General features: G+C 38.6%; 1 protein-coding gene across 2 annotated transcripts; it reads right to left on the bottom strand.

The window, feature by feature from the left end:
* On the bottom strand, positions 1-4,110 carry LOC104440995 (protein yippee-like At5g53940). 2 transcript variants are annotated; one of them, XM_039311610.1, is made up of 5 exons: positions 3,836-4,110; positions 2,349-2,392; positions 1,030-1,134; positions 540-595; positions 1-457 (listed from the first exon to the last, which is right to left on the bottom strand). In XM_039311610.1, the coding sequence occupies exons 1-5, from the start codon at positions 3,929-3,931 to the stop codon at positions 435-437; spliced, it is 324 nt and encodes a 107-aa protein (XP_039167544.1). In that variant the 5' UTR covers positions 3,932-4,110; the 3' UTR covers positions 1-434. The 2 variants fall into 2 exon arrangements, with proteins under 2 accessions (XP_039167544.1, XP_010052288.1); XM_010053986.3 differs by having other exon boundaries at positions 1,026-1,134; positions 3,836-4,107.
* Between the last annotated feature and the right edge of the window lie 10,773 nt (positions 4,111-14,883).

Raw genomic sequence — 14,883 nt, 5'->3', positions numbered from 1 at the left:
TATGCATGAATCATACCTGATTTCACAAAATCTCTCACGATACACATAATGGCACAACTTATAAGACATGACTAAAGTTGTACTGAACTATTCTGTTCATGAACGCGAAGTAAATCGGCATCAATTGGACAATGCCGGCTGTTTCAGAAATCTCCTAGAAACGTATTTTACCCCATTCATATCGCCAATTCTAATTTGATCCGCGCCATAAGCACACCTTATTTACTCGCAAAAGGCGCTAGCACTATGGCGACTATGTATCTGCATTCTCGGGAAATATCCTGTCTCTAAACCAGAATACTAGAGGCCTCAAGTTGCCCTCGAGCAATGTTCTGGGCAGCATTCAACTACTTACTGAATGAGAAACGCGACGACATGCTATGGGTTCTCTACATCGCTCGAACCGGGGTGAGCTTCCAAATTGAAATCCTCCGTTACCTCCTCCATGATCCTCCATCTGTAGATAGAGGCGGCGAGCGCAAATTAGAAGATTTCACAGTTAAATATGTGAACCGGTGAAAATCTGAACCGGAAGATACCTCTCCAGAACGAATTTCCCTTCCTTGTACTTTTGGCTCTTATCATGTGCAGCAACCTGCAACAGATTGCAAAAAGCCCTTCAAAAATAATAGCGCAATACAAAATCACGTGTCGGCTGGTGTAGTTCATTCAGAATATTAAGAATGACAAGCAAACAAGCTTTATACTTTGACTGATTGTCGAAGTTCTACATCGCACTTAGTTCTATCTGAAGAACTACGAGCAACAAATGAAAAATTTAAGGAACAACTGTGAGATTGATAAAAAACCAGATTACACAGTGCTAATAGAAGGAGGCAAAGATGAAATGAGACAGCTTTTCCTCTACGAGACACCCTGCTGGCAAGGATGCCAAATGTACACACGAAGCACCCACAATAATATCATCCGATAGCTATTGGGTATATTGATTGGCAACAATCGAGTCATCTTATTTGATATGATTCTCCTGAGGGGATGATCAAAGAGAAAGATATCGGACTTACATACTTCCAACCAAGGATTTGCCCACAGCAGCAACAGAAAACATCTTCAACAGTGTGCATACCAGTAAGCATCAATCTTTCCTCTTCACCTCCAACTGTTACATTCACCCTGAATTTCCACGGGACACAGAGAAGTGAACTTGAGGTGTCATACAGAAACTAGCCAAGAACCAAGGGACAATTATACCAACACAGATAGCAATAAGCTCTCAAGTCAACTGGGCACAATAATTTTTGCGAAACAGCAAGAGAAATCTCTGTTTAACATTTTCGTGAAAACTCACGGTGCTCAAACGGAGATATTTCTAGACATTACAGACGTGTGAGAGCGCACGTGCACACGTCGTGCACACACACAAACATGCACATATGCAGTTAATCTTGTTCGTGGCGTTATCATTAATGTGATTCTGACCAAGAAGGCTGAAAGTGTTCACGTTACCTGCGGGAGTGCCCACAGTCATCTTGTCCAGAAAATTCAGACATGCATACATGCCCACATGCACATAGCACATATCCACAACTCCATACATCATCTCTTAAAAAGGGAAAAAAACAAACACCCCTAAACGTTAGAGGGTTTATAATGGCACTCTTCTTTTTCATCTAAAACATGGAGTGGTGACACTGTCCACAGGTCGGACAGCAGTCTTTCTAAAATGGCCTTTATATTTCATGAGTTATTATATTCACATGTGATCCCACACTGCTGTAGGCAAGAGATGCTGTCTTGAAATTTGGTACCAAATGGTCGGAAGTGACAACTTTAAGTTCATCCAAGAGTCTAATTAGAGAAAGAGAGGGTGAGGAAAGATAACCTTCATTGTCCAAGGGCGCCTTATCAACAGCTCCACTTTCTTTGTTCATCCCTCTATTTGCATACATGTTTTAAGTTCTCCATCCTCACACGAATATAGGTACAGTTTCTTCAAGTTCATTCCCCAAGGTGAGACATGAGAGATGTTAAGGTCTTAGAAACTCTTTCTAAGTGGGGCATCTTGTTAATCCATGTCACTTTAGTGTCTTTAAATCAGCACTCTACACCTACTTAAGAGTTTGACCTTTCAACTACAAAATTATCACTGTAAATTAGCTTTATCATTGAGTCAAAGCCTCTCCTGCCGTAAACATGACATACGTTGCAAAGATAAAAGAACCAAAAATAGTAAAAATTCTCAGTAGTACTTTTGGTTTCTTCTGTTTAGTAAACTAAAAAAAGTATGTGGGGTTATATGAACAGAGCACAAACACTGCTTAAGGATGAAGGAGCAACAAAATCACAGGACACAATGAAGTCAATGCAGAATATTGCAATGAACTTACACTTTGGTGAAAAGGAATGCCCTTCCCTGGCGGCAATTGAAGGACTATACATACCAATGGAGCAAAGTTAGGGACAGAATATTGAAGAGAATCACAGATAAGGTACACCAAAGCTAAATTATATAACAAAAATTGTAAAACGGGATTTCTCTCAGGTGTAGTCTTTGTTCTTCACCTGTCAATGCTTGTATTAGAAGACAGCCAAAGATATAAGAACATCAAAAGATAATGGTAAGGCTATATATCTCATGTAGCTTAGGTTTCAAGAGAATAATGCATGCATATTTTCAGTGCAGGATCTTCTTTCTACGATGGCAAGAATGGACTACAAACTGAAAGAAAATCGTAAAAGCATGTTGTGCCATTTTAATTTTCGTAAATATCTTTCTGCAAACAGATTGTTTAGATGCACAAATATGGATCTTGAGTGGTAACCGTTTGAGGCAGGCATTTCCTTCTATTCAGCAATGCCCACACAGCATCAGCGTTCCCCCTAAAACTTCTGCATCAACCAAATACAAGCGCCTATAGCATATGAACAGATATTTCTCCAGATGATCAGGCCATCTTCCTGTCAACCACATGATAATTCAAAAGATTATTACCGTTGTTCTCTTACTTTTAAGGCTTTCACCACAAAGAGATGTGACAAACTTGCCTGAGCATCTTTTGTGTGAATAATAATTTCATGCACTTAAATATCTCCGCAATGTTAAACAGTGAATACTGTTATCATTATATTCTATCTTCAAATGTATGCTTCATTGTCCAGATCTCACAGCCCACCTTTTTCAACTACCTAGGCTGCAAATCAATTCCTTCTGGATTTACATGTTGTACCTTTCCAGTTAGTCCGTAAGGATCGGACACTCATAATCCATGACCCACTTTTTTTGACTTCCTAGGCTGCAAATCAAGTCCTAGTTTCATCCTAAATCAAGGTTTTAACCAAGGGTCCTATACTACAAGTGAGATCTTGAATACTGATAAATTAGGACCAATTTCTCAGGAAGAACATAAATAGTATCTAAAATTATGGAGCATCTTCATTCTTGATGCGCAATATCTAGTACAGCATTGGCCGGCTAAACACCTTACCACCAGATTCAGGATTAAAATAGAATCAACTGGTAAAGAAACTGGACCTAGGGTACCCCAGTTTCACCTGCCAGTCTCAGCAGTCTGGAACTTTGTAGATAGAGATGACTACCTCCAGCACTCCCATCATGCAATAGAATAACCGGAGCACAGCCCACAAATCCAACAGCCCAAAGAAACCAACGGTCCACGACAAATCATCAGTCATTTCCCCTACCCCTCCTCTCCACTTAGTTCAAGAACTTCCACAAAATCGCAAGAACCCATTGCGTTTGAAGCAAACTTACACCGAACCCTCCATCGGAATCAATCGGATCATGGCCAAACAACCTCAAAAACTCCCCCTTTTCTTCGCCCCATATCAACTAGAGAATCAAGAAATCACGCACCTTGGAGAGCACATCGTCAGCAAGAGCAAGAGGGCTGTTGCAGAACCTGCATCTGTAGGCTCTGCCTCCCAATTCAACTAGGAATACTCTCCCCATTTTCGCTCTGTCCCTGCCCGCTGCCGCCGCTCCTTCTACTACTTCTTCTTCTTCTGGCCTTACGTGCTTGGACTAGAATCCCTCGATGGCAGGCCTAATTCCACCGCCGGGTCAAATCCCGTCTGACGTCTACATTCTTGGGGGAAGAAACGGTGATCGTGTGGAGCGCCGGTTCCGGTGAGAAGGTACTTAGTTCAGGGGAAATGGCGCCACGTCAGCCCATGCCTGCCACGTCATCATCTCGGCCTCCTTTAGCAGCCACTTGTAATTAATAATTATGGATTATATCTCGTTAATTCATTAAAAGAAAGAAAAGCAAATCAATGGGTCAAAGGAATAATACTCTCAAGTATTAAAGATGTGAAAAAGTGGCATGCATGTAACACCTTTATTCCAACCCAATTTTGACGGTACAGAAAATTCCAAATTTTATATGTCCATAACACATTTACCCTACAAGTAATGTTCCCATCACAAAAAATATAAAATGAATATAATTTGTGACAAACCTTGCATTACTTGTTAAATTGTTGATGTAGACAAACATATGGCAACCGACTGGTCGTGAAAATTCAACATAAATGATTTTATGAAAACGTCATTTGGATTCAAATAAAATGTACTAACGTCGATGAGATTAGGGCGAAATTGAATATGCTCCTTCTCTCCACCAAATCACCAAAATCTTATGGCAACATGGGGACAAATTAGGGATTCTAGCAAGTTTTGCAAATGTGAGGGACCTATTGTTTGGAAGGAAGGGTGCGGTAGATAGCAACAATAGAGGAGTTGCCGTTTGTGGGTATCAAGAGGGTGCTCGATGGAAATAGGAGGGGGCATTCTTCGCTAATGAACAAATGTCCTTTAGATTTGACATTTTCCATGTGACCTTGCGAAGAGATATGTGTTGCCAACTATCTGAATGCCCACCTTGAGATGGCTAAGTTTACAAATTTTTCCAAAATTATCTCCTCTTTATAGGATTAGGATGCATCGGACGAGCTTGAAATTCTAAGATGAAGTATTTCTAAGAGTCATTTATGCTGAATTTCTAAGTTGGATCTCATCAAATGAAACATTTGCTGCATGTGTTTTCACGTTAGTAATTTGACAAAATGTTGGACAAAAGCTAAGGGGGAATTAATAGAAAAGTCTTAAAATGATTATAATTGCAAGAGCTTTTTTGATAAGTGTTATCAATGGCAAATTCTCCTGCAAGGAGTGCCCATTTTAGGAAATGCCTTTGGAAATGCCTTTGCCTTCGAAATTGGGAATGCAAATGGCAAACGCCATATGCAGGGACTAATTGAGTAGTTCCTAAAGTTGAGACCTCTAAAAATTGCCTGGATGGGAAATCCTGAAGAAGCCAAGTCGTGGATCGACGAACTTGAGAAGATCTTTGCATTCTTGGGATGCGGTGATGAGAACAAAATAGCCTTGACAGAATACCAATTGTAAGGTAACACTAGCCATTGGTGAAAAGCGATGAAAGGAATAGTGTTTCTAGTGGAAGCCGTCATGAGTTGGAGTGCCTTTGTCAAGGCATTTAATGGAAAATCTTTCTTGGAATGTGCTTGAGATAAGAAGAGAATGGAGTTCATGTAGCTCTAATAAAATGACTTAACGGTAGATCAGTATGAGGTAAAATTCCTTGAATTATTGAGGTTTGCCCCTAAGCTCACAATAGCTTGAGGCTCGATATCAAGAGCCAATTGGTGCTATTGAACCTCAAGGATTACAATGAGTTGGACAAACGTGCTCAACTGATGGAAAAAGACTTGATAGAGCGAACGGCAGCAACAGCCTATCAAGGGCGACCTTATCATCATGCCCTTTGCCCGAATCCTCGCCACAAGAGGCTAATATAAGAAGGAAAGCGGTCCTTTGTTCCAAATAAGAAAATTGGGTTCACATAAAACACTGCGTGCTATTTCGATGCGGTAGTATGTCGTGCTTGACTCGAACAGGAGCCTGCTTCAGATGTGGCCAGCAAGGCCACATAATAAGAAATTGCCCACAACAATAGCAAATGATGCCGTTACAGCAGTTGCAAGTAGTGCCATCGAATGGAACCTTGTAGTGCAAAAACTTCCAACATCTACCGGCCAAAGGAAGAATCTACGTGATCACTTTGGAGGAGGCTGAAAATTCCAAGACGGTGATGTCAAGTATCATCTCTGTATGCAACCATAATGCTTTGCATTGTTTTACACATGCGCCACACATTCATTTATGTGTGCGTAGTTCATAATATTAGTTGGATTAGAACCTAGTCTACTCAAGACATTGCTTAGTGTCTTTACCTCATTGAAGGATGAAATACTAACCACTTTAGTATGCAAGGGGGTGTAGAATCACTCTATGAGGGCAAGAGCAAGCTATGGACTTGATTGTGTTGGCTATGTATGAATGTGACGACCCAGACCCTAAGGGTGGGTAGCGTGGCTGGGATGGTAGGGGAGGTTGTGTTCGTGGGCCATTGTGAACCAAAAGTAGGTGAGGCTAATCACTTGTCTTCTATCCACATTGCCAAGGGAGGGAGTCCCGAGCTAGTTGATAATGCTGAGGTTCTTTACTCTATATAACGCATTTGAAAGCCATGAGGGTTAAAGGCCTAAAGCGGACAATATTACATAGTGACAACCCACGGGTCCATATTGGTGGTATCAAAGTTGACTTTGGACAATATATGGAGCCACAATGGGGGTGCTGTACCGTAAGGGGTGGAGAATGTGACGACTTAGACCTTGGGGTTAGGTAGTGTGGTCGGGATGTCAAGTGAGGCTACGTTGGTGGGCGACTGTAACCCAAAAGTGAGCGAGGTTAAGCGCATGTCTTCTGTCCAACATCGCCAAAGGAGGGAGTTTTGGGCTAGTTGATAAGGCAGGTCATCTCTTCGGTGTAATGCGTTTCAAAGCCATGAGGGTTAGGAGCCTAAAGCGAACAATATTATATAGTGATAATCCCCAGATCCTTATAACTTCGATGTTATCATTGGAATTGATTGGCTTCATAAGTAGCAAGCTAACATGGATTTCTATTAGAAAGTAATTCAACTCAACCCACTTGACCACCCTAGTTATGAATTTTTAGGGAATGGGGGAGATCCCTCAATACTCATGATTTTTGTACTTGAAGCACATCAGCTTGTTAGTGATGGTTGTTAAGGATATTTAGCGATGGTAGAAGATAAGTCAAAAGAAGAATTGATGTTAGAAGATGTCCCTGTAGTGTAGGAATTTTTGGATGTCTTTCCAAAAGAGCTACTAGGGTTACCTCCGAAGAAGGAAATAAAATTTGTCTTTGAACTAGCTCCTAGAACAGAGCCTATCTCTAAAGGCCCCCATAGGATGGCTCTGACGGAGCTTAAAGAATTAAAAGTGTAACCATAAGAGTTACTTGACAAAGGCTTCATCTAACCCAGCGCATCACCATGAGGTGTGCCAATCCTATTTGTGAAGAAGAAGGATGGATCGTTATGTCTTTGTATTGACTATAAGCAGTTGAATCGGGTCACCATTAAAAACAAGTACTTATTGCCTAGGATTGGTGATTTGTTCGATCAACTTCATGGAGCATTGGTATTTTCTAAGATAGACTTGAGATCGAGATATCACCAATTGAGGATCAAGAAGCAGGATGTTCCCAAAATGGCTTTCAGAACTCGGTACAATCATTACAAGTTCATGGTGATACCGTTTGGCCTGACCAATGCACCGGCAACCTTTATGAATGTGATGAATATGGCGTTTAAGCCGTTCGTAGACCATTTCGTGATTGTATTCATTGATGATGTCCTAGTATACTTGAAGAAACCAAAAGAGCATGAACAATGCTTGAGACTGGTGCTATAGACACTTCGAGACCACAAGTTGTATGCCAAATTTAGCACGTGTGAATTTTGGTTGAGCAGCGTGGTGTTTCTAGGTCACATAGTGACCAGCAAAGGAATATCTTAGACCTAGCCAAAGTAGAAGTAGTAATAAATTGGCCATGATCGATGACGGTAACCAAAGTCCGAAGTTTCTTGGGTTTAGCCTGATATCATAGAAGGTTCGTAGAGTGATTCGCAAGCATAGCTGCTCCCTTAACCCATATGATAAAGAAGGATGTAAAGTTTGAATGAACGAACAAATGCGAACGGAATTTCTAAGAACTTAAATAGAGATTGACGACAACCCCCATGTCGCGACCAAACCTCGGGTGCATCACCTAGGGTTTGGCTAATGGATTACTAATCCTAAACTTAGCTTGAGCTTTCCCAAGCTCATACTAATTGTCGACTTAGGTTCAAGTATTTAGCATGCAAAAGATTATTAGTTAGGAGTCACCACTAATCTAATTTTGATGGGTCAATTAGAAACTTAAGTAAAGTAACGGGATATTTACTTTACTTGTGAGTTCGGGGACTTGATTACGTTAGATTTCTCTAACACCTTTCGGTATCTTTCTCTTTTTATTTTGAAAAAATATTTTGCAAACAGCTCGAATTAATTTTAATTCACTTCCCTAATATGTGAGGTGATCATGCGGGTGCGCAAATCATTAATTTAACACCTAAGAAAGCAATGAATAAATTGCAAAACTTATCTCATAGCAATGAAAGTATCTACAATGTTAAATCAAAATTCACATCAACAGTCTTAGATATGATTTGTAATTAACACGCAATTTTTTTTTTCACTTATTCAATGAGAATCATGCTTTATGCAATGCATGCTACTAATCTAACATGAAATGATATGACATGGCAATATGACCTAAACTATATGACATAAATAAGCATGTAGCCTATCCTGAAGCAGGAAATTGATTTATTCTAATTTTTTTTGTATTTTCCATGAAATTCGAAATTAAAATTATCCAATGATTGAATGTGTAATCTAAATTAACCAAATAACTTAATTCTAATGACGAGTAATTTCTAACTAAATGAACCTAGCAACAATCACTAGATGACGGGCATTTCATGAACCTAATCCTACATGATATGCGCATGATTTTTTTTTATTTATTTATGAAAATTCTTAATTAAAATCACTAAAAATAAAAATCTAACTAAAGTGGGATATTATCTATTCAAGATACCTTCTAAACATGCATTTTTTTTTTTTTAAATCTGGCTAACATATCATGCAATCAATTCAAAAGAATAAAAATAAAAAATAAAAGATCTAACTAACCTATCATGCAATCAATTCTAATCTGCATGGAATGCAAATGCAATTTTTTTTTTTTGAATTTTCAGGATAAATAAAATAATTAAAAGATAAACACCAAATCATCCATGGTCATCAAAAATGTTATCCATCATTCGAATTTAAATTCAAACTTGATTAGTTCGCTGTTAAAATTGATAAATTGATCTTAAGCCTTAAAGATTAAGATATCAATTTTATTCCCGCATGAATAATTATTCCATCTAAAGCCTTATAGATGGAATAAAAATTCGTGTGTTGTTGCAAATCAGGCAATACATCAGGAATTTCAACCATGCATTGAGAAATATTTCAAACAAAGAGACAAAATATCAAAAACTAAACTAAGATAAGATAAAATAAATCTACCTAATAAAATAAAATCTCTACCTAAATTTGAATTTTTTCCAAAATCCGCACGGCTCAAGTGAACCACGATGGAGGCTCGGCGCGGCACGGCTCAAGGACGGTGGCTGTGGTGGTGACTTGGCGTGGCTTGACAAGGCTGCAATAAGTTCAATGGGTTGTCGTACGAGACTCCGGGAAGGCTGCAAAACTATCGAAAGCTTATGGTATGTTTGGTAACGTTTACTGTTCAAAAATTGTTCCAGAAAACAGAAATAGAAAAACTATTTATATTATGGGGAACAATTTTTGAACAAAGAACGCGTTTGATAAATTTATTCCTGGAATAGAAAAAAAACAGAAACACGTTTGGTAAACTTGTATTATTTTTTTTTTTCTTTTAAATTTTTAATATTTTTATTTTATTTTTACTTTTACTTTTTTCTTCCTTTTGGCTGGTCACGACCTTGGCCATGGTCTGGCGATTGGCCGACGAGGGCCGGTGGCCTCGCCGGTGGTTAGGCGAGTTCAGCCTTGCCGGTGGTTGGGCGAGCTCGGCCTTGCCGGATCTGGGTGAGCTTGAGCTCGCCTAGCCAAGGCGAGGTCGAGCCTTGCTAGGGGCCGGTGACGCTTCAGCAAAGTCGCCGGCCCTCGACGGTCGGTCGCCGGCCATGGCTGAGGCCGGCGACTGGCCAAAGAAAAAAGAAGAAGAAAAAATAGGGGAGAGAAAAATTATTTCTCGAAAGTGTTCCAAAACAATAAACAAGTTTTTCTTGTTTCTTGTTTTTGTTCTAAATTTGTTCCCGAGAACAAAAAAATAGACTTGAAACAAAAATACAAACAAACACATTTATGTTCTTTTTTTATTCCCTGGAACAAAAAAAGAGAAATTGTATTCTTGACTAGAAAATAAGAACACAAACAAACAGGGCCTTGTAATTCTTCGGGAGGCTTGCTAGTGTCATCGAGTGATCGTTGGTACCGAGAACTAGTCATGATATTGAGGCTAGAATGGTGAGGCTGGGAAGGAGGAAGCAATTCGCGGCGTCGGGTTGAACATAGAGCAAAAACGTTGACGCAGCAAGACTAGTGAGCTTCACTAGTGTTGGGTTGGGCTAAGCTGGGCACAATTCAGGGCTGAGAACCTGCAGTCGCGTTTGCACACTGCTCAGGCCATCTTGAGGCACACCGGGATTGCTGGCGGAAGCAGGGTTGTAGTAAGACGACAGCGAAGCACCTGGCGTGGCAGAGCAACTTGAACAACAGACTAGTTGGTGTTGGGCGCCCTTCACATATATGACACCAGCATTAGAAAAGAGTTGTAGGCACGAGTGGAGATCACTGACATCAATGGAGCCCCATTGATCTACCGAAGGTAAAAGGGCAGAGCTTTGTTCGTTATCAATTTTCTTCACGATCCGCCTTTTCTCTCGATTCTCACGTGTGTTTTCTCAATTTTTTCGTATACTCAATTGTGTGGCGACCCTCCGAAACCTTACGCGAATCACTTATTTATAGGCCACGGATTGGGGTTTTAATTTTTTCCAAATCAACATTCACGAAGATTTCTTTTCCAAACGCAATATTTGTTTTTGATACGATTCAAGATTGTAAAAGAATTTTTCTAAAATTTGAAATCTCACAAGGATGAATCCGTAAAATCTCTTCGAGGATATGGGCTTGGGCCAATTTGCTCTTTTTGTGGGCTTAGTCCGGCCTATCAATTTAAAGCTCAGAACCACCGATTCGAATTCATTTGTCACCAGTCTAATAAATAAATGCAAAAAATGCGAATAAAATGCACCTAAAGTTATATACCATGCAATTAATTAATTAATTAATTAATTTTTGTAGGGGTTAAAATTAATTCTTGATTTTTTAATGCGATAAATGACTAAACGGGTCGCCAAAATTTAAGTGTCAACAGCTGCCCCTCTTTGAAGGTGAGCTCGTAGAGGTTGCCTTCAAAAACAAATTGAGATCTAAATTTTGACCATGTACATGCATTGAATAATAATTTTTTTGTCGGAAAATGAATCCCATTTTAAAATGCAATTTATATGATGCATGGAAATGCTAATGCAAATGCATAATGCGAAAGGAAAGAACATACCTGTAGTTACTTACCAATCAGTGTGGTAGAGCATCTTGAGGTACATGATAAATCCTAATTTACTCCATAAGTACCTAGTTTTTACTTAGGTTCCTTAAAGAGTCTAATGTTTATTGTAATACCCAGATTCGAACTAAGGTATAACGAAAAAAGATAGAAAAACATTCACATCTAGAGTGAAATGTTTAGATGAAAAGAATTAAGACATCCAGATCTAGACTGAGATGTCAAGATTTTGGAACTCGAAATACCTAGATTTAGACGAAGGTATAACGAGAAAGATCGAAAAACATTCACATCCAGAGTGAAATGTTTAGATGAAAAGAGTTAAGACATCCAGATCCAGATTGAGATGTCAAGATTTTTGAACTCGAAATACCTAGATCCAGACTAAGGTATAATGAGAAAGATCGAAAAACATTCACATCCAGAGTGAAATGTTCAACGAAAAGAATTAAGACATCTAGATCCAGATTGAGATGTCAAGATTTTTGTACTCGAAATACCTAGATCTAGACTAAGGTATAACAGAAAGATCGAAGAACATTCACATCCAGAGTGAAATGTTCAACGAAAAGAATTAAGACATCCAGATCTAGATTGAGATGTCAAGATTTTTGTACTCAAAATACCTAGATCCAGACTAATGTATAACAAGAAAGATCGAAAAACATTCACATCTAGAGTGAAATGTTTGACGAAAGAATTAAGACATCCAGATCCAGATTGAGATGTTAAGATTTTGGTACTCGAAATACCTAGATCCAGATTAAGGTATAATGAGAAAGATCTAAAACATTCAAATCCAGAGTGGAATGTTTAGATGAAAATAATTAAGACATTCAGATCCGGACCGAAATGTCAAAATTTTGGAACTTGAAATACTTAGATCTAGATTAAGGTATAATGAGAAAGATTGAAAAACATTCACATCCAAAGTGAAATGTTTAATTGAAAATAATTTTATGACATTCAGATCCAAACTGAGAAGTCAACAACATATTGAAAGATTTTGGTGAAATTCACAGATTCTCAATTTTTGCAAATTGGAGGAAATACTAAGATTTTTCCTTAAGCACTTTGATTAGAAGATGAGCTACCTGAACTTTACCTCAAGTACTTTGACAAATTTGATACTTACCTAGGGTACCCTCCCTCAAGGCTTGATTGGGTTACCGGATGTTTTGGACAAATCCTAATGCTCCAAGGTCAATTGCTGCTTGACTTTCATGAGAACTTCACTTGAATATTATCTAAGACCCCTATCATTCTACGGTTGCCTAGCATTACAGCATGGATCATCTGACCAAGACCCGAACCTTTCTTCGATTGCCTTAGTCAGACTAAATCTTGGAGAAAAATCTTTGGGGGACAGCTTGACTGAATCGAGTGTTGGTGTACTTGAAGAGGAATATCTGTGTAATGACAAGTATTTAAGATATGGATAGAGATATACTTACCTGGTAACATTTTTGATCCTCGGGATATGTCTCCTGCAAAACATGGTCATAGGAGAGACAACATGTATTTGTAATCATAAACATGCATTAATTCAAAGGAGGTTTATGTGTGATGATTTCTATCAATCTGGCATCATCTAATTTCTATTGGGAAAGATTTCAAAAAATAATTCCAATTTGAACACATGAGTGTCATGGATGTGTCAAATGAGGGATCTTTTAGCCTGAAAGGACTTTTCATTCATTCTCATTAAAAGAGCTATTTCATCCTGACATTTGATGCAGGATTTTGACAATCACTCTATCTCACCATTGTAATGCCAAACAAGGATTTGAGCAATCTCACAAGTGGTATGACCTTACCAATTTGGGAGGTCTTTAACAAGGACTGTGATGTGGGCTTGGTTAACGGCTTAACAAGGGAGACTCTTTGAGTCGAGGCTATTGAAAAATGACATTTCGCAATTGTCTTGGGGTTTATAAGCCAAGAAATTATCTTACTCACACTTCTTCGAGTGCCATAATTTGAAGAGACTTTGCAAGGGACGTAATGCAGGCTTGGTTCATGGGTTGAGAAACGAAATGATCATTAGGCTCAAAAAGTTCTTAAGAGGTCAAAGTTGGAAATCATCTTGACATTTCCACCAATTTTCTTCTCCACCATCGAAGATTTTCTTCAAATCACAACCCCATTGATTACAACATCATTTGAGTTTTTTTTTAGTACCGCATTGTTGGGGATACGATTCACTACATCAAGTGTTTGATTTTTCTCTTTTTTTGGGCACTGGCTTTACTTTTACTAGGCACACTACTTTTTCATGCCCTTCTTTTGCACTTATTTTCTTTGGATTCACATAGACTCCATCTTTTATCATTCTAGACCATGTTACTTGATTTTTTTTTGCCTTGCCCTAGTGTGGGGGATGATCACCAATTGAGTTTAATGTGAAACAAATTTATAGGTTAAAGTGGGCTATGGAATGGATAAAAGTGTATAGGATAAAGAAAGAACGCACTTCAAATTATTGTACAAGTTACATTGCGAAAGCAATTCTCAAAGATTGATGCAAGTGTGAGTTCCATTCATTTTAAATTTTGTCCCAGTATGGGATAATCCTTGACAGGAATAATTTAAAAAGCTCTTCATGTGTGTGGGCTCAAAGGGCTAAATGATGGGTATACCTGTAGTGTTTCGGGTAGAGGAAGAAATTACCTCTCATCACCTTGGTTGACGTATTCTTTGCGAGATCATCCTTGTGAGCATCGAATTTTTCCACACAACTCACTGGGGATTAGTGTATGAAATAGTGTATGGAATAAGGCTTGCTTTTCGTTATTCCAAAGTATCCCATTTGATACATTCAATTTATCTCATGCAATTCATCAATGAAGAAAAATGCAAGATTAGCAACAAATTTGAACAATTCAATTCACTGAGGCAATTTATTTATCATAGAAATGCTTGCAAATCAAAACATGACATGGCAAATTCTATTATGGGTAATACTTTTTGACAGCATCGGAATTGATTAGAATGGAAAACTCATGACCATCCATTTTTGCCATGATCAAGGCACTTCTAGGAAGTACATTCTTCACCACATATGGGCTGCTGTAATTTGGAGCAAACTTGTTCCCAGGATCTTCCACTGAAGAATGATAGTCCTCTTTTACTTGCCCCAAATCTGTTTTTTCATTGCAAGTGTGCTTTAAGCTTGTTGATCATGAGTCAAGTTTATGATCATTGAATCTTGATACGCCACTTTCAGATGTCCCTTCTCATAACAAGTTATAGAATTATACTATGAGACAAAAAGAAAATGAGTCAGACAA

This window comes from Eucalyptus grandis, chromosome 4, assembly GCF_016545825.1.
Source record: "Eucalyptus grandis isolate ANBG69807.140 chromosome 4, ASM1654582v1, whole genome shotgun sequence".
NCBI classification, from domain to species: Eukaryota; Viridiplantae; Streptophyta; class Magnoliopsida; order Myrtales; family Myrtaceae; genus Eucalyptus; species Eucalyptus grandis.
This window is presented reverse-complemented; position numbering and strand designations above follow the sequence as displayed.